Source organism: Capra hircus, chromosome 8, assembly GCF_001704415.2.
Source record: "Capra hircus breed San Clemente chromosome 8, ASM170441v1, whole genome shotgun sequence".
In the NCBI taxonomy this organism is placed as follows: Eukaryota; Metazoa; Chordata; class Mammalia; order Artiodactyla; family Bovidae; genus Capra; species Capra hircus.
The window spans coordinates 16932342-16955406 of record NC_030815.1 but is presented as its reverse complement, the minus strand read 5'-3'; the positions used below and the strand labels follow the sequence as shown (position 1 = coordinate 16955406).

At 38.5% G+C, this 23065-nt stretch overlaps 1 protein-coding gene across 1 annotated transcript in view; it reads right to left on the bottom strand.

The window, feature by feature from the left end:
- EQTN (equatorin) overlaps positions 699–23065 on the bottom strand; it is an 82087-nt gene continuing 59720 nt past the window's right edge. Inside the window, exons 2-8 of the mRNA XM_018051886.1 lie at positions 16492–16701; positions 12980–13066; positions 7519–7578; positions 6131–6181; positions 4624–4683; positions 1771–1924; positions 699–1308 (exon numbers count right to left, since the gene is read on the bottom strand). Coding sequence (XP_017907375.1) covers positions 1035–1308; positions 1771–1924; positions 4624–4683; positions 6131–6181; positions 7519–7578; positions 12980–13066; positions 16492–16693 — 888 coding nt within the window. The 5' untranslated portion in view covers positions 16694–16701 and the 3' untranslated portion in view covers positions 699–1034. The remainder of the gene's footprint in view (positions 1309–1770; positions 1925–4623; positions 4684–6130; positions 6182–7518; positions 7579–12979; positions 13067–16491; positions 16702–23065) is intronic.

Sequence of the window (23065 nt, the reverse complement as noted above, 5' to 3'; positions counted from 1 at the left end):
CCTCTCTCTTAGGCAAAGTATCTGATTTACCCAAGTTCTCATTTCTTGGTCTGTCAAATGACCTTGTCTTGCATAGGGTGGTAGAATTCTGTGTGATATAATGTGTCAAAGTGCATAGAGTAGGTGAGAATTTAGGAGGACAATGACACCGCCCCAGTTCCTTCCCTCCCCATCATCCACACATATCCACAAAGGATCTGATTACATGTCTCTAAAATCCTTCCAGTTGAAACACTCCTAAAAGGGAAACAGTATCCCGATTCCATTGGTCTTCTCTGTAAACTGAAATACTCCTAGGATAGTTTCATAAGTCACTGATTACATAAATTAGTCTTTGAAATGCTTCCCTCAACCCCAATACCACATACCAAGCATGGGTGCTTGGTGGGGAGAGAGAAGGAAGGGGCCTCTAGCCCTAAAATATTCAAGACCCATAAATCCCCCTCTAGAAAATTAGATGCTGGAATCCCTCCTTCCTTTCTCTTCTGGAAAACAATGATATCTCAAATGGTTATGGATACTTTAAAAATGGAAAAAATATTTTTCCCTAAATCTTACTGCACCCTGATGACTTTGAAACAATTGAAGAATCCCAGGAGTCTCTAATACTAGTTTTGTCTCTTGATACAGCACACCTGTTTTGCCAGTAAACAGCAATGGGTGTGGGTTTTTTGTTTTGTTTTGTTTTTTTGCTTTGGAGGTGGAGAGGGGCATAGTAGTGGTTGCCCCGAAATTCCCTAAAATGCCCACAGGTAAGGTGAAAAAATGAAATACTCGTATTTTAAAAAGAGCCAGCCTAGAATGAATATTTTGCATAAGTCACTTTACAGGATCATTTTTTACTTGATGAACTTTTTCACACCTTATTTCCTTATATTTTTTGGAATATAGTTTTAAATAGTTTTTATAGCTGAGAGAATTTTATTTAATATGCCCTCCTTTGAAGACACCAGAAAAATTTGGTCTCACCAGAGTTTCCAAATTACAAATGAACATCACAAAGGTATTTTTTATGACAAAAATATTACAGTTGTCTAATCATCTGTGGGTTCTTCGCTGGGCTCCTCACTCTGGATTATGTCTGACTCCTCATTCTCCTCTGAGGCTGTGGAAGTCATGTCTGTCGTCCTAGATTTTGACCTTGTGTCTGATTTCTTTAATTCTGAGGAAGTGGTGCCCCAAAATGTGCTGCTCTCCGCACTCTTGGAAAATGATGTGTCTGATACGCCTTCTGATGGATGAAAGTAAGACAGGGTGGCCAGCTCTGGGTTGACGGAGTATTCACCAGTCTGACATGCTTGTTTATATCTGAAAACAGAAACACACATCAAGAACTGTTTTTGGGTGCGTTTGCAGCTTGACTTAGAAAAGCATCTTAAAATAATATATGAATTCCGTCCAATATATTGTCTATTTATTATTACACTAGATAAATGAAAAATGTTAGACCCTACACAGATGTGCTATTTAGAACAGAGTTCATAACCCCTTTTGTCTCAAGGCTATGGAAAAAGTATGCATTAGCTGCTTATCACCTTCCCGATTGACTAGGGTTGTTTCTCTCTCTAGATGATTATTTTAAATGAGGGCACGTTCAAGTGGGATACTCCCTGAGAGATAGCTCCATGGTCCTCTCCAAATAGAGGCAAGGGAGCCAAACTGAATACCTTATAAACTTGAGAGTCGTGTTTGCCCAGCCCTCTACGGAGGAAAGGAGAAGGGGAGTGTCCTCTCCTGTGTTTTAAAGGCTCCGGAGGTCTGCAGACTTACTTCATCATCTTCATTTTGTACAGCATGGCACTACAGATTGCCAACAGGACGACAAAAAGGAAGAGGGTCATCAGTGAGATGCCCAGCATTAATTTTAACTTGGCTTCCTGTGCTCTTGCCGTGTTGTCTTCCCATGTAGTGTTCACATCGGAGTCTGAGAGGAAAGAAAGAAAATGCAGTGGGAAAGAGTAACTGTGTTCAGCAAATTTTTCTGGCGGAATAAGGATCACAGTGCAACTGGAGAGAAGCCTTTGCCACCCAGAGTCTTCACTGCACTCTCCCCTCTACCTTCGTGCAATGCCAAGGAGAAGGCTATAGGCCACTTCCTATGGACAAAGACTCTCAACTTTTTTTTTAACCTTTCCACTTCACAGCAATCTTGGAGGAGCTGACCCTCACTCCATTTTCCAGGATCACAGAAGTTTATGGATTTGCTCTCGGCACATAGCTAGTAAGTGGCAAAGTCTGGTATCAAATCCAGGTGACCAGATGTTAAAACATGTATCAGCCTTCCTCCTTGTATAATTAAAAACCAATCCAAGACTCGGAAGAGATTACTGTTAAAAACGTGATGAAAGTACGCACATGGGATTAGTCCTTCAGGAGAGAAACATGCATTTCTCCTGTTGGCAGGAGTTGATTTTTCTTTTAAGTTAAAAGGATGATGTACTACGGTGCTTCCTCCACAAGGCTTAAGAACTGAATTTGTCTTTTTATTACTGTGATCAAATCTAATGTATTTGATATTAAAGAAATGGAAACTTAGCTAACTTTCTAAAATATATGATTAAAATCATGTCTGGATCCAGAAACGTCAAAAGCCTTTTTACTGAAGAATATATATATATATTTACTGCCAAATTTTATATCTTCCTAAATATATGACTTAATAGGCATGTAATGGTGACTTTAAATGATCATGTTGCTATTTGTCCCTTCTCCTCCAACATCTTTTCACCCAAAAGTTCCAATGATTTTTCATGTTTTTCTTCAGGTAATGATGTTATGGTGATAAGCAATGACAAATTCCCACATGTGTACTCTCTTATATTAAAAAAATTAAAATTGTCCATGTGCAATCCTAGGCCAAGGGGAGAGAAATGTATACAGTTGTGAATGACTGATATCTTGACTTTGAGGCAGATTATTTTGGAAATAAATTATATTAAAATGGGCTGTGCTCCTGAATTAAAAGGGCTTTTGTAAGAGGTGTGCTTATAGTACATTTGTTTATCAAGGTGATGGTCAAAACTACAGAAGGGTTTGAAATTCCTAACCATTGGAAATTACAGAAAAGCTAATTACAAGTTGGGACAGGTCCCCCCCCCCAAGCCACAGTTTCCTCATCTGTAAAATGGAGATAATACCAGCTTTCATGGAATTGCTGTGAGGATTGACACAATAACATATGTAAAGTGGGGTAGGTGCTCAACACGCAATAGGAAATCGATCATGCTCACTTTCATTACTCGAAAAGACAAAATATTTCTAGAACATTGTCATTACTGGTTATCACTTTTCCAAAGAAAGAAGACTGACACCATTTTCTTGACTCACTGAAAGGCAAGTGGCATTAAGTATCAAATAACCCAGCACAGAATTAAGGTGGGAGGCCCTACATATATTACCAGATGCTATTTCTTTTTCAATGTATTTACATAGGACAGAGGTTTGGGGAAAATTAATATGATGCCTTGTTATGAAAATTTCCATCAAAGTCAGGAGTTCTTTTATTCATATAAATAAAATCAATCCATTAATGAAAACTACATCCGGCAGCAGGAATTCTCTCATTTGTTGGTGGTGGGAATGCAAAATGGTACAGCCACTTTGGAAGGCAGTTTGGCAGTTTCTTACAAATCTGAGCATAGCCTTACCCCATGATCCAGCAGTCAACAATCCTTGGTATTTACGTGAATGAGCTGAAAACTTATGACCACACAAAAACCTACACATGAATGTTTATAGCAGCTTTATTCATTATTGCCGAAGCTTAGAAACAGTCAAGATGTCCTGCAATAGGTGAGTGGATAAACATACCAATACATCCATATACTGGAATATTATTCAGCGATGAAAAGTAGTAAACTATCAAGTCATAAAAAGACACGGAAGGAACCTAAATGCAGAGTACTAAGCCAAAGAAGCCACTCTGAAAAGAACACATGTATGTTTCCAACTATTTGACCTTCTGGAACAGGCAAAACCATAGAGACAACAGAAAGATCAGGGTTGGAGAAGGGAAAGATGGCTAAGTAGATCACAGAAAATTTTTAGGGCAATGAAGCTACTCTGTATGGTTGTAATGGTGGACACAAGATATTTGTGAAAATCTGTAGAATTGTACAACTCAAAGAATGAACTCTAATGTAAACTGTGAAGCTTAGTTAATAACAATGTATCAATATTGGCTCATCAGTTATGAAAAAAAATGCACCACACCAATGGAAGATGTTAATAACAAGGAAAACTAAGTGGGTGGAATATATGAGAACATCTTTACTTTCTACTCAATTTTTCTGTAGCCTAGAACTGCTCGAAAAAAGTCTGTGAATTAAAAAAAAATGCATCCCATGTATTGTTCATTTTGCCTACAACTCCATTGAGTTTACTGTTTCTATTTACTTCCAGGAATAGAAGTTACACAACAGGATATCTGCAATATGGTCATGGAGAACACTGTTTAGAAACCATACCTTTCCTAAAACTGTAAATGACCTCAATATAATGTCAGTCACCATACTACTCTCTTACATATACCACACCTTACTGAGGAAAACAGTATCACCATGTAGACACTAAAATGTGTGCAAGTATTTATGTATCCATTTAATTGAAGTATGTTGCTCTTACTTGGAATTGGGTGAAAAAATTGATCTCGTTGGTTGTCCTCACTGGTGGTTGCATTTATAGCTGTTAAAACAATAAATTGGTGTTATGGTAAACAAAATTCACTTACTAAAATTATTGTGTGTGTAGATGTGTGTGGATACTATATACAGTTCATTCTCATTTTTCATGGTAGTCGTGGTAGTTAAGTCACGTAAGCACTGAATTACATGGATACTGAACCAGCATCATTCCTAAGGGAAATACAGGGTTAGGTTCTTATGAGCCTCTGGTCATATAAGCTTGTTTTTGACCCAGTAGGCTTGTTTTATGTATGTTTCTGTTTAGAGACACTTTATTTAGTATAGATGGCTGATTGATTATACTTCCCTGGTGGCTCAGGAGGTAAAGAATCCACCTGCAGTGAGGGAGACCCAGATTTCATCCCTGGGTTGGGAAGATCTTCTGGAGAAGGGAATGGAAACCCACTCCAGTATTCTTGCCTGGGAAATCCCATGGACAGAGGAGCCTGGTGGGCTACAGTCTGACTCATTAACATTGAGCTCACAATCAATAGCATTATAACTCACACCTGTATGAAGCTTATATAATACACACATTTTTCTTCCTGAAGTACATAACAGCCTTCTCCTGTTTAGGAACCAAACAGCATTGTAATACTATACTTGGAGGGCATTTAAAATAGCAAAATTGCCAGCAGAAAGCACAAAAACGCAAAACACCTTACACTAAACAGACCACAAAAAAGATATTTTGTTTACAGCATGAGAGCTGAAAAAAGAAGGCCTTTGTTATACTTCAGCTGGGAACAAGAGCTTCACACAATTAAATATATTTTGCTACTCTGTGCGTCCATCAATGACTGTGAAAGTTCTGCAAGTATTGATGTGGAGAGTTCCAAAGAAATTTTAAATGTAGGTAAATTCACAAATACAGAATCCTCAAATGAGGGTCCACAAATATGGCATATAATTCACATAATGCATGCATGTATGTGTGTGATACATGAATTATATTTATGCATGTATGCATTTATTAATATACATGTTATGTGTATACATGCATATACACAAATGCTATGTGTGTGATTTATAAATGAATGCATGTACAATTATGACTCACACATTACTTCTGTGCATGCAAATATTTTGATATATACTTTGCATTCACACATGCATCCCCATGTGTTTATACACATACTGCCCCAAATACAAAGAGGGATACTATTGAGCAAGAGCCTTATTTAACATTTTCAATCATAAATAAATTAAATGGCTAGATTGTAACATTTGCAGGAGAGCAAAACTTTTGGTGAGAGGATCGGAAAATGTGTGACACCCGATCAACTTTCTGGGTCTGTGTCGCATTTGCTATTACACGTGATGATGGCGGCAAAATGCTGACATGTTAATTCTTAGGATTAGAAAACTTTACACTGATCTCGGCTTTCTTACAGAAGACTTTAGAAAACCAAAACATTTTCCCAGCTACCTAACTACTATGAGTTTACCTTTAGCTAACATTGTCCAAAATGCAGGCTCATTTGGACTCTGGGTTCCTTCTGTTTAAAAAACAAAACAGAACAGGATAACAAAATAAGGTAATTTGACTTTAGTAAAGTTCTGATAGAATGTTCATTTTTTTATGTTAGTCTAGTCATGTAGCAGTTACACCTTGAGTTCCTGCCATGTGGCAGACCCTGTGGGTGGCATTTAAAGTTACAGAAATGAACAAGATACAGGTCTTACGTTTAAGGAACACACTCTTACTTTGAGAGGCAGACAGACAAGAATCACTGTTCATCACACTGCAGGAGAATGAGGGCTTTCATAGCAACGCACAGGTGTTATGCACGGAAGGATCTAATTCACTTTCAAAAGCTGGAAACACTTCACGAGGGAGGCCATGCTCTCATAAAGGCTCACAGGACTAGGAATTGTTTGCCAGATAAACTATGTGAGAGAGAGGTCCTCCCACGGTGAGCAAACGCAACTGTTATGAGCAGGTTCAGGCAGTCTGGTGTGGAGAATATGGGTGGGGAATGCGACCAGAAATGAGACTGGCAAGTTCTTCAATGGTCAGATCACTTCAGACTCGAATGCCTGGTTAAGAATTTAGAATATGACCCCAAACCTAGCAGTAAGTTACTGGTGGTATTTAAGAAGGGGCATACCAGGATGATAAGATTTCTATTTTAAAATATTACTCTAATATGGTTATTCAAGAAAGTGAATAACCATATTAAAGGAGTCATGAGAAATATACTTGGATTGTATGAACTGGAGAATATAGGGTTTCATGTAATGACAGTTCACTGTCTTCAATTAGACCACTCCTCTTTCAAGACCTTAGAGAAAAGCCATCCTGAGTTGTTACGATTTCACAAGTATGTTATAAGAAACAGTACTGTCAGAAAAGTAAAATGATAATTTTGATTTTGTAAACTATAGCTCTAAACTCTCCACTAATATTCCTAGGAAATGCTAAAAATCAACTCTAAGCAGAGTTAAGTTTATTTATCAAGTATGTGATTGTTAAAATTATTACTATAATTTTAAAAAATTATATTAAAATGTATTAAATATATTTATATAAATGTATATTCATACACATATGATATTTTATATAAATATATATTTAATATAAATATAACTAATACATTTTACTACAATCAGGTTGTGTTTTGAAAAGAGTTCATTTCCTATCCTAGATTTTTACCATTTAAAAGATTTTAGAGTGATTTTAAATTGTAATAGCATGAATTCTTTAAGTATGTTATCAATTTATGAAATAGAGTAATGAAAGTTAAATTTTTAAGTCATATAATGACATGCTCCAGGTCTGACTACAATGTTGTAAGTTTAATACTGTTAGTAGTTTCTCCAAAAGGTTCTTTACTTTCTTCATGGCTGACTACTTCAGGAGGTGCCGTCGTAGTTGTTTCATTGAAGAGTTTATCTAGGAAAAGGGATAATGGATTATCGGCATATAAAAATATTGACTCAACATTTGTATTTAGGTATTTTTTAAGCTAAAAAATAGAACAAAGGAAAAGAGAAAAACAACAATAACAACAACAACAAAACCAAAGAGAACGCTGCTGACATTTTCCTGAGATACCGTAAAGGAGGGGAAAGAAGAAGCCACTGAAGAATGATGTCTGTACAGTAAGAGGTTGCCTGAGGTGGGGTTGATATGCCTATAATTTGTAAGAGAGGAGGAACTGGGAGTGTGGAGCTACACGCTTCCTTTGGCACTGAGGACGCTCTGCTGGGTGAGGTACACTGGCTTCACGTGGTTTTCCAGGCTTTAAAGTAATATTATCAACCTAGGACAACTTGGTTGCTGGTTCAGTGTGATGACATGAAAGAGGGAGGTAGCAGCCGTGTCCTGGTAAGCTGGAAACATATGGTGTTAACCACGCAAATCAGTTTGGGTGATTAAAATTTAGGGTTACAGCTCAAGGATTTGCAGGCCTAATTTAGGCTATATCTCAGTCTATAACGCGTCCATCTGGAGGTATGTAAGAGTTAATTTGGGAGAAATTGTGACTGGAGGGCTTCCCTGGTAGCTCAGCTGGTAAAGAATCTGCCTGCAATGCAGGAGACTCCGGTTCGATTCCTGGGTCAGGAAGATGCCCTGGAGAAGGGAAAGGCTACCCACTCCAGTATTCTGGCATGGAGAATTCCATGGACTATACAGTCCATGGGGTCACAAAGAGTCAGACATGACTGAGTGACTTTCACTTTTACTTTTCACTTTGTGACTGGAGGACCATTTATTTTTCTCCCTATGAAGTTGGCAATTTCAGTTAACTTTGCTTCAGACAGGAATGGATGAAGTGCCATATGAATTATAGGCAATCCCACTCTAGGAAGATTTCTACTGAGCCTACAGACAACATTATTATAGGTAACATGTTGAAAAGAAAGGATGGGAAAAAATAATCCATTACCACAGTTGACATGGACTCAGGCAGGGCTGGAATGACTGGGATGTAATCCTTAAATGCTGCTTTGCAACCCCCACTTGATTTGAGAGAAACATGTCTGGATTGCCTCACTACTGCCTGTCCTCATCATTTTAGGAACTAGAAGAATAGTCAAAATTATTCTGGAGATTTCCATCTCCTTGGGGAGCCTGCTCCTCCAGAATGTCCCCACCACTCAACAAGTCTCTGTTAAAGCCCCAGTGAAAATGGCAAAAATTTCTTATCCCAATCCAACTTTGACAATCCTCTGGGGACTTGAATTATGGGAAGATAAGATAGGGTTTTGAAAACTCTTCCATGGGTGCTGTGGTCATTAATAATCCATCTCCTGAAGGGAATTTTAGGTACCTGGCCTGTTGAAGAAACAGTTGAAGATGTTGTCTGCTGTATGCAAACAAAATAGCCATCAGAGATCTGTCTAAATTAACGTGTGCCCTCGAAATGTCCCTATGTCATATTTATGTGTCAAGTTTTGGAATTGCTCAAAATGTTCCATTATTGTCAAGAAGTTTTATTAATTATTAGGCATTGCTGAGTCTGAATTTTCCTAATATTAAATATTGTCATAGTCAGAAACATTCTCTCTTGCCCTATATACTTTCATCCTCTTTTCCTTGTCTTCTTGGGTTTCATACATATAAGCTGTTGACGCTTTAAGGTGAAGGATGTAGTATATATACTTTAGAGACTTGTAATGGCCTCCAAAGTGACATGCTGGCAACATTTCCTCATTTCCTCTATCAGTAGTTATACTTGGTAGAAAGATGCAAAAAGAAATAATATTTGAAGCTGAAAGCACAAAATAGAAAAGTAAAAACGTGGTTTAAGAAAAAAACAATCTTCTGGAGTCCTAAATTTAGTTATTTTCTTTTTCTTTCCACTCAAACCAAAAATATGAGGCTAAGAAATGTAAAAATATTTTTGCCTTCTGAATTTACCAGTGCAATGGTTATGGTGGAGTCTCCTTATTTTACGAATTAAGACTCCCTGATGATATTAGCTCCACTGAGAAACCCAAGTAAGATGGTAGGTGTTACAAGAGGGCATCAGAGGGCAGACACACTGAAACCATACTCACAGAAAACTAGTCAATCTAATCACAGTAGGACCACAGCTTTGTCTAACTCAATGAAACTAAGCCATGCCTGCGGGGCAACCCAAGACCGGCGGGCATGGTGGAGAGGTCTGACAGAATGTGGTCCACTGGAGAAGGGAATGGCAAACCACTTCAGTATTCTTGCCTTGAGAACTCCATGAACAGTATGAAAAGGCAAAATGATAGGATACTGAAAGAGGAACTCCCCAGGTCAGTAGATGCCCAATATGCTACAGGAGATCAGTGGAGAAATAACTCCAGAAAGAATGACGGGATGGAGCCAAAGCAAAAACAACACCCAGTTGTGGATGTGACTGGTGATAGAAGCAAGGTCTCTGATGCTGTAAAGAGCAATATTGCATAGGAACCCAGAATGTCAGGTCCATGAATCAAGGCAAATTGGAAGTGGTCAAATAGGAGATGACAAGAGTGAACGTTGACATTCTAGGAATCAGCAAACTAAAATGGACTGGAATGGGTGAATTTAACTCAGATGACCATTACATCTACTACTGCGGGCAGGAATCCCTCAGAAGAAATGGAGTAGCCATCATGGTCAACAAAAGAGTCCAAAATGCAGTACTTGGATGCAATCTCAAAAACAACAGAATGATCTCTGTTCGTTTCCAAGGCAAGCCATTCAGTATCACAGTAATCCAAGTCTATGCCCCAACCAGGAACACTGAAGAAGCTGAAGTTGAACGGTTCTATGAAGACCTACAAGACCTTTTGGAACTAACAGCCCAAAAAGATGTCCTTTTCATTATAGAGGACTGGAATACAAAAGTAGGAAGTCAAGAAACACCTGGAGTAACAGGCAAATATAGCCTTGGAATACGGAATGAAGCAGGGCAAAGGCTAATAGAGTTTTGCCAAGAGAACACACTGATCATAGCAAACACCCTCTTCCAACAACACAAGAGAAGACTCTACACATGGACATCACCAGATGGTCAACATCGAAATCAGATTGATTATATTCTTTGCAGCCAAAGATGGAGAAGCTCTATATAGTCAGCAAAAACAAGACCAGGAGCTGACTGTGGCTCAGATCATGAACTCCTTATTGCCAAATTCAGACTTAAATAGAAGAAAGTAGGGAAAACCACTAGACCATTCAGATATGACCTCAATCAAAACCCTTATGATTATACAGTGGAACTGAGAAATAGATTTAAGGGACTAGATCTGACAGATAGAGTGCCTGATGAACTAAGGATGGAGGTTCGTGACATTGCACAGGAGAGAGGGATCAAGACCATCCCCATGGAAAAGAAATGCAGAAAAGCAAAATGGCTGTCTGAGGACTTACAAATAGCTGTGAAAAGAAGAGAAGTGAAAAGCAAAGGAGAAAAGGAAAGATATAAGCATCTGAATGCAGAGTTCCAAAGAATAGCAAGAAGAGATAAGAAAGCCTTCCTCAGCGATCAGTGCAAAAAAACAGAGGAGAAGAACAGAATGGGAGAGACTAGAGATCTCTTCAAGAAAATTAGAGATACCAAGGGAACATTTAATGCAAAGATGGGCTCGATAAAGGACAGAAATGGTATGGACCTAACAGAAGCAGAAGATATTAAAGAAGAGATGGCAAGAATACACAGAAGAACTGTACAAAAAAGATCTTCATGACCCAGATAATCACGATGGTGTGATCACTCAGCTAGAGCCAGACATCCTGGAATGTGAAGTCAAGTGGGCCTTAGAAAGCATCACTATGAACAAAGCTAGTGGAAGTGATGGAATTCCAGTTGAGCTATTTCAAATCCTGAAGGATGATGCTGTGAAAGTGCTGCACTCAATATGCTAGTAAATTTGGAAAACTCAGCAGTGGCCACAGGACTGGAAAAGGTCAATTTTCATTCTAATCCCAAAGAAAGGCAATGCCAAAGAATGCTCAAACTATTGCACAATTGCACTCATCTCACATGCTAGTAAAGTAATGCTCAAAATTCCCCAAGCCAGGCTTCAGCAATACGTGAAACCATGAACTTCCAGATGTTCAAGCTGGTTTTAGTAAAGGCAGAGGAACTAGGGATCAAATTGCCAACATCCGCTGGATCACGGAAAAAGCAAGAGAGTTCCAGAAAAACATCTATTTCTGCTTTATTGACTATGCCAAAGCCTTTGACTGTGTGGATCACAATAAACTGTAGAAAATTCTGAAAGAGATGGGAATACCAGACCACCTGACCTGCCTCTTGAGAAACCTATATGCAGGTCAGAAAGCAACAGTTAGAATTGGACATGGAACAATAGACTGGTTCCAAATAGGAAAAGGAGTACATCAAGGCTGTATATTGTCACCCTGCTTATTTAACTTGTATAAAGAATACATCATGAGAAACACTGGGCTGGAAAAAGCACAAGCTGGAATCAAGATTGCCGGGAGAAATATCAATAACCTCAGATATGCAGATGACACCACCCTTATGGCAGAAAGTGAACAGGATCTAAAAAGCCTCTTGATGAAAGTGAAAGAGGAGAGTGAAAAAGTTGGCTTAAAGCTCAACATTCATAAAACGAAGATCATGGCATCTGGTCCCATCACTTCATGGGAAATAGATGGGGAAACAGTGGAAACAGTGTCAGACTTTATTTTGGGGGGCTCCAAAATCACTGCAGATGGTGACTGCAGCCATGAAATTAAAAGACGCTTACTCCTTGGAAGAAAAGTTATGACCAACCTAGATAGCATATTCAAAAGCCGAGACATTACTTTGCCAACAAAGGTGCGTCTAGTCAAGGCTAAGGTTTTCCAGTGGTCATGTATGGATGTGAGAGTTGGACTGTGAAGAAGGCTGAGTGCCGAAGAATTGATGCTTTTGAACTGTGGTGTTGGAGAAGACTCTTGAGAGTCCCTTGGACTGCAAGGAGATCCAACCAGTCCATTCTGAAGGAGATCAGCCCTGGGATTTCTTTGGAAGGAATGATGCTAAAGCTGAAACTCCAGTACTCTGGCCACCTCATGCGAAGAGTTGACTCATTGGAAAAGACTCTAACGCTGGGAGGGATTGAGGGCAGAAGGAGAAGAGGACAACAGATGGCTGGGTGGCATCACCGACTCGATGGACGTGAGTCTGTGTGAACTCCAGGAGTTGGTGATGGACAGGGAGGCCTGGTGTGCTGCGATTCATGGGGTCGGAAAGAGTCGGACACGACTGAGCGACTGAACTGAACTGAAGACCTCTATCCTACCCAATAGTCTGCAGCGCTATTTTGAAATCTTGCTTTAAGTGTTTTTCCTATTTGCAGTGCTGTCTTTCAGTACTTACAGTTTCTCAGAGAAAAATTCAGATCAGTTGTTGCTCTCACGGATATTTCAGACTGTGTGCCATTTGGATTTTGTGTTGTGAAGACATCTGAAAACGTAAGATCAAAACTTTTCAGCAGCTAGGTAAGTCACTTCTTGTTCCTTTTACATTTTTTTCTCACCTGAATTTTTTCCTAAAACATATACATTAATTCTAAAAAAAGAATAATAAAGTATTTGAGACATTCTTCAGCTACAAAATAACAAGTGGAGCAAGGGTCAAAAATAAAATTCCTGGGGGAAAAAACCAAACTAGTATCCTTATGCTAAATGGTTCTTTCTGAAAAGAAACTATTAAGGAAATGACAAAAAACATATACAAGTGTATAATGGGTGTGAAGGAGGTTTGCAGATGTGTAATATCATTACTGTTTGTATTAACATTGTTAGATTTTAGCCAGGTAAGAAGCATTCACTTGCCCTTGAACCTTCTGCTAGACTGTAATAGTTCAGCTTAAATAGCACATATTTCAATAACAATCACAACCTCCCAAATGGATTCACATTTACATATGCACATAATGAATCCCGCTCTTAAAGAGCTGTCAGTAAGGCTGGTTGTAATTTAAAACTAACGGATGTATCTATTCAGTCAGAGTCAAAGTGAGATGGATCAAGGTGCCAAACTGAACATACATACACAGATCTCCTCTTTCCAAAATCTCATGAAATGATAGAAAAATTTACACACATGAATGTGTATGTGTGTTTAGTATAGACATATATATCCATTTCCCCCAACACACAGACACACACACACACACACACACACACACACACACAGAGTCATTAATTTTGAAAAATTTCTGAGGTAGATCTATGGAGAAATAGAAGAAAATCATAGGTCAATATTTAATGCTATGAGTTATCAGAGTATAAAAACTAAAACATTGTGGATCTTTGCAGGGAAAGGCAGATCAAAGAAACAATGAAAAGGTATTAATAACAATTGACCCAATTTCAAATGGAATTTAGATTATATTAAATGTGAGTTTCATATCAGTAGGGAATTAGTTTTAGACAACTGGGAATCCTCCTCAAAAAATGTAAAGTTTTATGACTATTTTATACCATATACAAAAATAATTGAATTTAAGACCTAAGAGTTTTAATAAAAATATGAAGTTATTCAAAAAATTGGAAACTAATTTAATATCTTGGATTGGTTAAGGCCTACCTAAACAAAATACAGTGTGAAGAAGTTGTAAAGAAATTGATTAATCAAGAATTGATCTTATAAAATTTTAAATTTTCTCTGTGATTAGAATATGTAAACAGGTTTAAAGGTGAGTGACAGCCTGGGAGAAAATACTTGTTACTTTTACCATAGAGAAAAGATCGAATATACTAAATATAAAAAAGAGCCCTTACAAATAAATAAAAATACAATCTAATAGAAAAAATGGGCCAAGGATATGAACAGGTAAATCACAAAAGTAGAAATAAAAATGCCCAATAAATATAAAGAAACATTCTCAGCTTCACAAGTAATCAGAGTGCAAATTAAAACAGTAATGAAAATTCTCACTTATTCACAAAACACGATTAACATTATTCAGCATATGTGACATTGTGGAGCATTCTTGATAGATGTGTTTTAGAGCACAATTTGGTGTTACTTATCAATATTTTAAAGATTTATCCTTCATTCAGGAATTTCAGTACTTGGTATCTATCCAAAGAGAGATACACTCAAGTGTGCATGAGAACAATGTACAAGAGAAAAAAATTGCATATAATCTAATTCTTTAATAAGACAGTGGATTAATTATGGAAAATCATTTCATAGAGTACTATATATCCATTAAAAATAATGAGGTATACATGAAAAAAGCTCCAGAGTTCTTAAATGCGAAAAAGCATGTCATAATACAATTTTTTAGTATAGTCCCATTTATGTTATGAGTGTGTGCGTGTGTGTGTAAGAAAGATTTTTTAATCAAAGTAATCATCAGGCTTTTGGTTAATTTAATCTCTGGGAATTAAAAATAGAGAAACATCCTGAAAAGGAAACAACTGCATCAGTTTGCAGTCGATGCATAGCAGAGGTAGCCTGTGTTGGATAGATTGGACACCACTCCTGACACTGCTTCTTTGTCGCTATGAAACCTGGCAATTGACCTCTCTGAGCATCAGGGAGTTTTTTCACCTACAAAAGAGGATAGTGATTTATCAAAGAAAGAATAGAAATACAACTTATGTACTAATTATAGTTTTCAAAGTACTTGAATATGTGTATATATGTATATCTTCACTGCATTTCTCTTTTTTTTTTTTGGCTAATATTATTAAAAATTCCAGTATAGTTAGATTTAATCAAGAGGTTTTTTATGAACTTTTCATATTTTAGAATGGTGGACCTTATAAGGACATGGAAAGCTTGTATGAAGAAAGGTGAATAAATTGAAGTTTAGCAGATCTTCCAAACATCTCAAAGTCATCTTGTTATGGGTTGAATTTTGTTTGCCCCAAAAAGCTATGTTGAAGTCTTCACCTTCAGCGCTGCAGAATGTGACCTAATTTGAAAACTGAGTCGTTGACAATTTAACTAGTTAAGATGAAGTCACATGGGAGTAGGTGAGCTCCTAAACAAAAACAGTGTCCTTATTGAGAAGAGGGAAATTTGGACATAGAGACACAGGAAGAGCTTGTGAAGACAGAGGCAGACTGGAGTTCTGCTGCCAAGGAGTTCCTGGAGTTCCTGGAGTTCCTGGGGCTGCAAGAAGCTGGGAGGTGCAAGGGAAGGTAGTCTTCTAGAGTCTGGGCCACGTCCGTGGCTTGTTAGCAACTGGGCTTCACAGCAGGACATGAGTGGCAGGTGAGCAAGGCTTCATTCATCTGTATTTGCAGCTGCTCCCCATGGCTCACATTACTGCCTGAGCCCTGCCTCCTATCAGATCAGAGGAGGCATAATAAATGTAATGTGCTTGAACCTTTCAGAAACCATCCCTCCACCACACCATCCATGGAAACATTGTCTTCCATGAAACTGGTCCCTAGTGCCAAAAAGTTTCGGGACCACTGCCCTAGAGGCTTTGAAGAGAGGATGGTGTGACCAAAACTTTGATTTTGGATCTCTGGCTTCTGTGAGAACTGTGAGAGAATAAATTTCTTTTGCTTTGAGTCCCCTAGTTTGTGGTACTTTATTTCAAGAAGCTCTAGGAAACTGACACACAGCTCCAAATAAATTTTGCTTATCTCACCACAGAATTAGTTCAATTGTTACTAATGTGAATAAATAACCACACTGCTAGGATAAATCCTACATTAATTATAGACAGTTACCAAATCTTATTAAACTTCATAATATCTCATGGAAAAAGTTGAAGAAAATAAGAATTCCATTACATATACGAAGACATCTACAAGGTAAATTAAAATTAAATAGGAAATAAAATGATTATAGAAATTTTATAAATCAAATCAGTCTAATCCACTTTTGCATATGTATTGCCATTAACTTGGAAAACTTACACTGTTTTACATCTTTATAATAATCGCCAGTTTTCTCAGGAGTATGCTCCTTATTTTCTTCTTCCATTGTATGGGGATGTTCAGCCATGGGCTGTTCAGCCATGGGATGTTCAGCCATGGGCTGTTCAGTCATGGGATGTTCAGCCATGGGATGTTCAGCCACGGGATGTTCAGGCACTGGCTGCTCAGGTATGGGCGTCATCTCATGCTCTGAAAAAAAGCATGACCAGAGGTCATATTTCTAACAGTGCACTTTATATCACCCTAGAGAAAATTGCCATGGACGGTTGGAGAGGATGTGGAGAAAAGAGGGCCGTCCTATACTATTGGTGGGAATGTAAATTGATACAGCCACCATGGAGAACAGAAATGGAAGTTCTTCAAAAGACTAAAAACAGAGTTGCCATATGATCCAGCAATCCCACTCCTGGGCATATACCAAGATGAAACTTTTAATTCAGAAAGATACATGGACCCTATGCTCATAGCAGCACTGCTTACAATAGCCAAGACATGGCAACAGCCTAAATGTGCTTTGAGAGATGGATAAAGAAGATGTGGTGTATATATATACATACACAATGAAATACCAAGTAGCCATAAAAAAGGATGATATAATGCCATTTGCAGCAACATGGATGAACCTAGAGATTCTAATACTAAGTGAAGTAAGTCAGAAAGAATAAGACAAATACCATATGATATCGCTTGTATGTGGACTCTAAAATCTGACACAAATGAGCACATCTATGAAACAGACACAGAGAACAAATTTGTGGTTGCCAAGGGGGAGAGGGTGGAGAGGGAAGGACTGGGGGTTTCAGATTAGCAGATGCGAACTATTATATACAGGATGAAAAACAACAAGCTCCCACTGTATAGCACAGGGAACAGTCTTCAACATCCTATGATAAACTTAATGGAAAAGAATATGAAAAAGAATATATATGCATAACTGAGTCACTTGGCTGTTGAGCAGAAATTAACACAACATTGTAAATCAATTATACTTCAATTAAATGTTTAAAAAATTGCCATGGACCAGTTTTCTAGGATAACGGGTCAAGTTTCTTATCTGCTATTTGAGTGAAAATTTGAAATGATTACTCACCTTCATAAGGGGGATCTATACCACTAATCTCTGGGGTGAAAACCCCAGATAAAAAAATAAACAATATAAAATTCATTGGGAAACAGCGTGATTTATCCAGTGATCTACTGTGTCTCGGAGTTTCCCTTCTGTTGCCCAGCAGGTCCTGTAACTAGCGAGGACAAGATGATGTCACTGCCAGATGGAGGTCAGAATGCTGGAGAAGAATTTCCAAACACTTTGTGACTCAGCCTCATGACCTTACCTTAGGTCAAGTGATGGTTTTGGGGATCTTTTTTTAAAAAAATAAACCATTATAAGATTTTCTTTGAATAACAAGAGGTATGCTCTCATGAAATAATATAAATCATTGGTCCCTGGATTTTAAAGAACCATTAATATTGTTGATAGTAAGACAACAGACCATTTTGGTTTTCAGAGCTTTTACAATACTGTATGTTCTTTTGAATAACCATACAACATCTGTTAAAAAAAACTAATAAGATGCCAAGATTCAATCCTAATGCCCTGCTAACTCTGGTTCTTGGGCTATCTTAACTATAATTCTTTAGGAGGGAGTTTTTTTGAAACATTTTTGGGGGGGATTTTAAGACCTATGTTATTTATGAAATATATTTGTTTTGTTAAAAACACTTTTAAAAATGAAACCCATCTTTTACTTCACATACACACTGAGAAAATTATCTATCAGTCAGAAGAGTATTTAGGCTTAGATAATATTAACATATATTTCTCTTATAATAACACAAATAATAAGCAATAATGGCAAGAAATCAAATGGACAATACCACCAATATTGCTCTTCATACTAAAGGATCAACTAACGTCCCCTCCCTCAGTTCTAATTATTATTGATGAATAGCCTCTCAGCTCTAGAGAATATCCGCAGCTAAAAAGACACAAGAGTCAGGAGAAAGGGGGCATGAGTTTAAAAAGGCTTGAAAGTTTTTTCAGTATAATGAAGGCTCACAAATGAGGTTCAGCCAGTGTGATCTCGACTGGGCATATCTGAGGAAGAAAAGAGTGAATTCGTTAGGAGTCTAAATTGTTTAAGAGAGTGAGGGGAAGCGGAGAGGAATTATCCTAAAGGAAAAGATGGTCAGGTTCAGTCTTGGTGAACCAAAGGAAAATGGTTCTGTGTATAGCGCTCTTTCTTTAAGCCCTCCAGCCCATTTTTCCGTGGGTGCAAGGGAGGTGGAAAAGAGATGAGAATAAAGCGCTGTCAGGTAACTAGTTAAGATGAAGTCATACTAAAGCAGTGTGGGTCCCTAATACATGATTGGTACTGTTATTTACTAATTTTTTAAAGGGGTGGGGTGGGGAATGGTGGTAGTTTTCTGGTAACCCAGTGCTTAGGACTCTGGGCTTCCATTGCTGGGGACATAGGCTTAATACCAGGTCAGGAGACTAAGATCCTGCACGCCACTGGCACGACCCCAAAATAATAATAATAGAGAATTTTTAAAAGGCAGAGATGAACACAGACACAGACATCCACACACACGGAGAATGCCATGTGAAGATGAAGGCAGAGATGGGGATGATGCAGCAAAAATCAAGGAGCACCAAAGACTGCCAGGAAACCACCAACAGCCAGGAGACAGACGGGACCAACCCTACTAACACCTTGGTCTCAGACGTCTAGACCCAAGAACTGTGGGTTCAAAAGAACATACAGTATTGTAAACGCTTCACAAACCAGAAAGGTCTTGTCTCTTCTTACCATCAATGATATTAATGGTTCTTTAAAATCCAAGGACCAATCATTCTCATTATTTCATGAAAACATATCTAAAACAAATCTCTTGTTTAAGCAGCTCAGTTTGTGGGACTTCATTACAGCAGCTCTAGCAAATTAATACCAGATAAACTCTAGGTTCTTGGGACAAGATTATGAAAACAGTGAATTTGTCCTCACTGGATATCATCATTTTAGGCCACAGTTACCCTTTCCAATATTTTATTACTCAATTAGAGTAGAGGCTTCTCTTTTTAAAAAAGTATATATTTATTTTTTACCTATTAAACTATATTTTAAGTCTTTGAAGTATGCCCTAAGGAGGATCCATTGCTAATACCAAAGATGTGATTAGATATACTTTCTAATCTGTGATGTCACTTTGTTTTTGTTTCTTGATCATGTCTGCTGTGTCTTCTCCCCCAGGAACATGGGCCAGGACAAAGGAGGAATATATTTGGGTCATCACTCCATCTCTTCCTACATATGTGATCATGAGCAAATCGTCTCTCCAACCCTGAATTTGATCCTCTGGAAAATGAGTAAATTATATATCACATCAGGTAGATAATCGAGTCATTTCCTGGGTTGAATGTATTTCCTGAATTTATTTACTTCATAAAGAATTTATTTACTTTCTCTACAGATAATTTTTCTTCATGCCTAAAAGGATTAGTACTGGTGAGATTTTCATATATACAGCTTTTTAAGAGGCACAGCAAACAAGGAAATATAAATAGAACAAGCAATGAAGTAAAAGACACGCAAACATTAAGAAATGAGACAATCTTGTAAAATGACCCAAAGCAGTTATATTTTAAAGAACGTCAACTGAGTCACCCTAATCTTTGAGAGAATCTATTAAATGCAGATAGTTCCACAAGGCACGCATTAGTTGTTGCAATCCATGAACAGAAGCCTCACACCTTGCTTAAAATATTAATTTGAATATTATTTTCCTTAAATCTGAATAGCAAGCTTACACACAACATCAAATAAAACAAATGATTGGTTATATCACTATAATTCTGAAAACCCAGGAACAATGAACTGTGCTTTATATGAACAGTCAGAGAACTGAGGTTCTCTTTAACAGGCTTTCTCAAACTAAACAGCAGTTACCACTTCAGGATTATTAATTTTCAAAGAACTAAGATCTTTCAAAATACAGGAAAGTTCTTTTGAACAGAATGTAATCTCTTTCCTCTCTTTGTGGGACTGTCAAGAATTTATTGGAGAAGGCAATGGCACCCCACTCCAGTACTCTTGCCTGGAAAATCCCGCGGATGGAGGAGCCTGGTGGGCTGCAGTCCATGGGGTCGCTAAGAGTCGGACACGACTGAGCAACTTCACTTTCACCTTTCACTTTAATGCACTGGAGAAGGAAATGGCAACCCACTCCAGTGTTCTTGCCTGGAGAATCCCAGGGACGGGGAGCCTGGTGGGCTGCCGTCTCTGGGGTGGCACACAGTCGGACACGATTGAAGTGACTTAGCAGCAGCAGCAAGAATTTATAGGGCCTTCTGGGTTAAGTGAGAACCTTGATTGCCAACATGTGCTTTGTGTATCATTTTGAGTATCCAAGCTTTTTTTTTTTTCTCCTAAGTCCAAATCCTTTTTATTTACATTCTTTTATTTTACTTTATTTTTTCTTAAGCTAAAGTGTTTTTTTAGCTTCTAGATAAATAGAAACGTTGAAGTAAGAGCATTTTACTAACGTGGTGACTCTTGTAGTAGAACAGAACTATTTGTTGATGTTCAAACCTTGAGTTAAAAACCAGATCTTTCATTCACAGCTTAATAGAAGAGGAAGATTGCATGGGATCTGGCCAGGCTGAGGATGTTTAATGAGGTTGCTCTTCAAAAACTGCCACTTAACCTAAGTCTTAGGAGGTTGCTAATTACTAGCTATCCAAAGATTCAGAATAACAGGATGGATGCATTAGGACAGAGGGATAAGAACACTGAAGTTGCTAAGCAAAGAGCAGAAAAACTGCTTTATGGTGGAGTCTGGAAGTTTAACATTTCAAAGCTGATCAGTACTGTGTAATAATGAGCTCCAAAGGGCCTGGCATCATCAGATCACTAAATTGGATTAGAAGGGAAGAACAACACTGGCTCTGGGATGTAAATTAAGTAAAATGAGAGACCACGATGCCCTGTCTGTGTGTCCAGAGATGCTCCCTAGGACATGTAAGACTTGGCATTGAGAGGAACTGTGGGAAATTAGTGCCCTGGTTTTCCACGAATGAGGGGGAGTGTTGTTGTTTAGTTGCTGAGTTGACTCTTTCACGACCCCATGGACTGTATCCCGACAGGCTCCTCTATCCATGGGAGTTCCCAGGCAAGAATCCTGGCCTAGGTTGCCATTTCCTTCTCCAGGGGATCTTTCCGACCCAGGGATTGAATCCACACCTCTTGCACTGGCAGGTGGGTTCCTTACCACTGAGTCACCCAGGAGGCCCAGAGACCAGGTGTATAAATAAATGTCGCTTAGTCGTGTCTGACTCTTTGAGACCCCATAGACTGTAGCCTACCAGGTTCCTCCGTCCATGGGATTTTCCAGGCAACAATACTGGAGTGGGTTGCCATTTCCTTCTCCAGGAGATCTTCCCGACCCAGGGATCAAACCCAGGTCTCCCACGCTGTAGGCAGACACTTTACAGTCTGAGCCACCAGGGAAGTCAGAGGGCAGGTGTAGAGAATGACAAAAAGATGATAGTGGTGGGTGGAGTGGTAGAGAGTTGTATGGCTAAATGGTGTAAACGTAGGAGGGTAGATGTTTTTTGAGGGCAGAAAAGTCAAGATATTGAAACAGCAAGAATCCAACCACATCTCAAGGCATCGATATACACTTGGGTACATGAGATGTAGCAGAAGGGGTTCTAGAAAGTTGCAAGGAAGAGCCAGACCTTGGTGAGATGGTTTACTTATGCTGAATTCAGATGCTCCGTTTATAATTTAACATTATAATATAAGCATTCTCATACACTTAATTTTAATGTCTGTATAACATCCAATTTAGTGAATATTCATTACTATTTTGGGTCATTTACCTTACTCTTAGTTAGGTTTCCAGTTTTGCTTATTACACACAATAAAGTAATGAGCATATTTATGGCTAAAGTTTTTTCAGCATTTATAGTGATTTCATTTAGGATAGTTTCCTAAAAAAAAGAATTTCTACCTTAAAGCTTATGAACATTTTCCAGGCTCTTGATATTCACTGTTCCACACTCATCTTGGATTTTCCCAGCCCCAGCTAAGAAAGCAGCCATTACCTCTAAGAATTCCTGGTTCCTTCTAGCAGAGAATAATATCCACATGCTAGATGGGTTCATTGAATCCGAACACCACTGACGTCAGGTCCTGTTAGTGGACAGAGACAGCAATGCAGTGTGTGGTGCAACAGCACACCTCTGTGTGTAATATATGCATGTGTGTGTGTGTGTGTGTGTGTGTGTGTGTGTGTGTATACGCACGTGCATGTGCTAAGTCACTTCAGTTGTATCTGACTCTTTGCCACCCTTTGGACTGCATTACAGGTCCAAAAGGCCCTACTGGAGTGAAAAGACGTAACCTCAGACACTCGTATGTCAGCAAGACTAGCTCACCTATCACCTGGCTTTCAGTGAGCTGGGAGCTGGATACCCAGTTCAGTGAGAGGGCATGACAAGGATGTGCATGCATGCTGAGTCACTTCAGTCGTGTCCAACTCTTTGCGA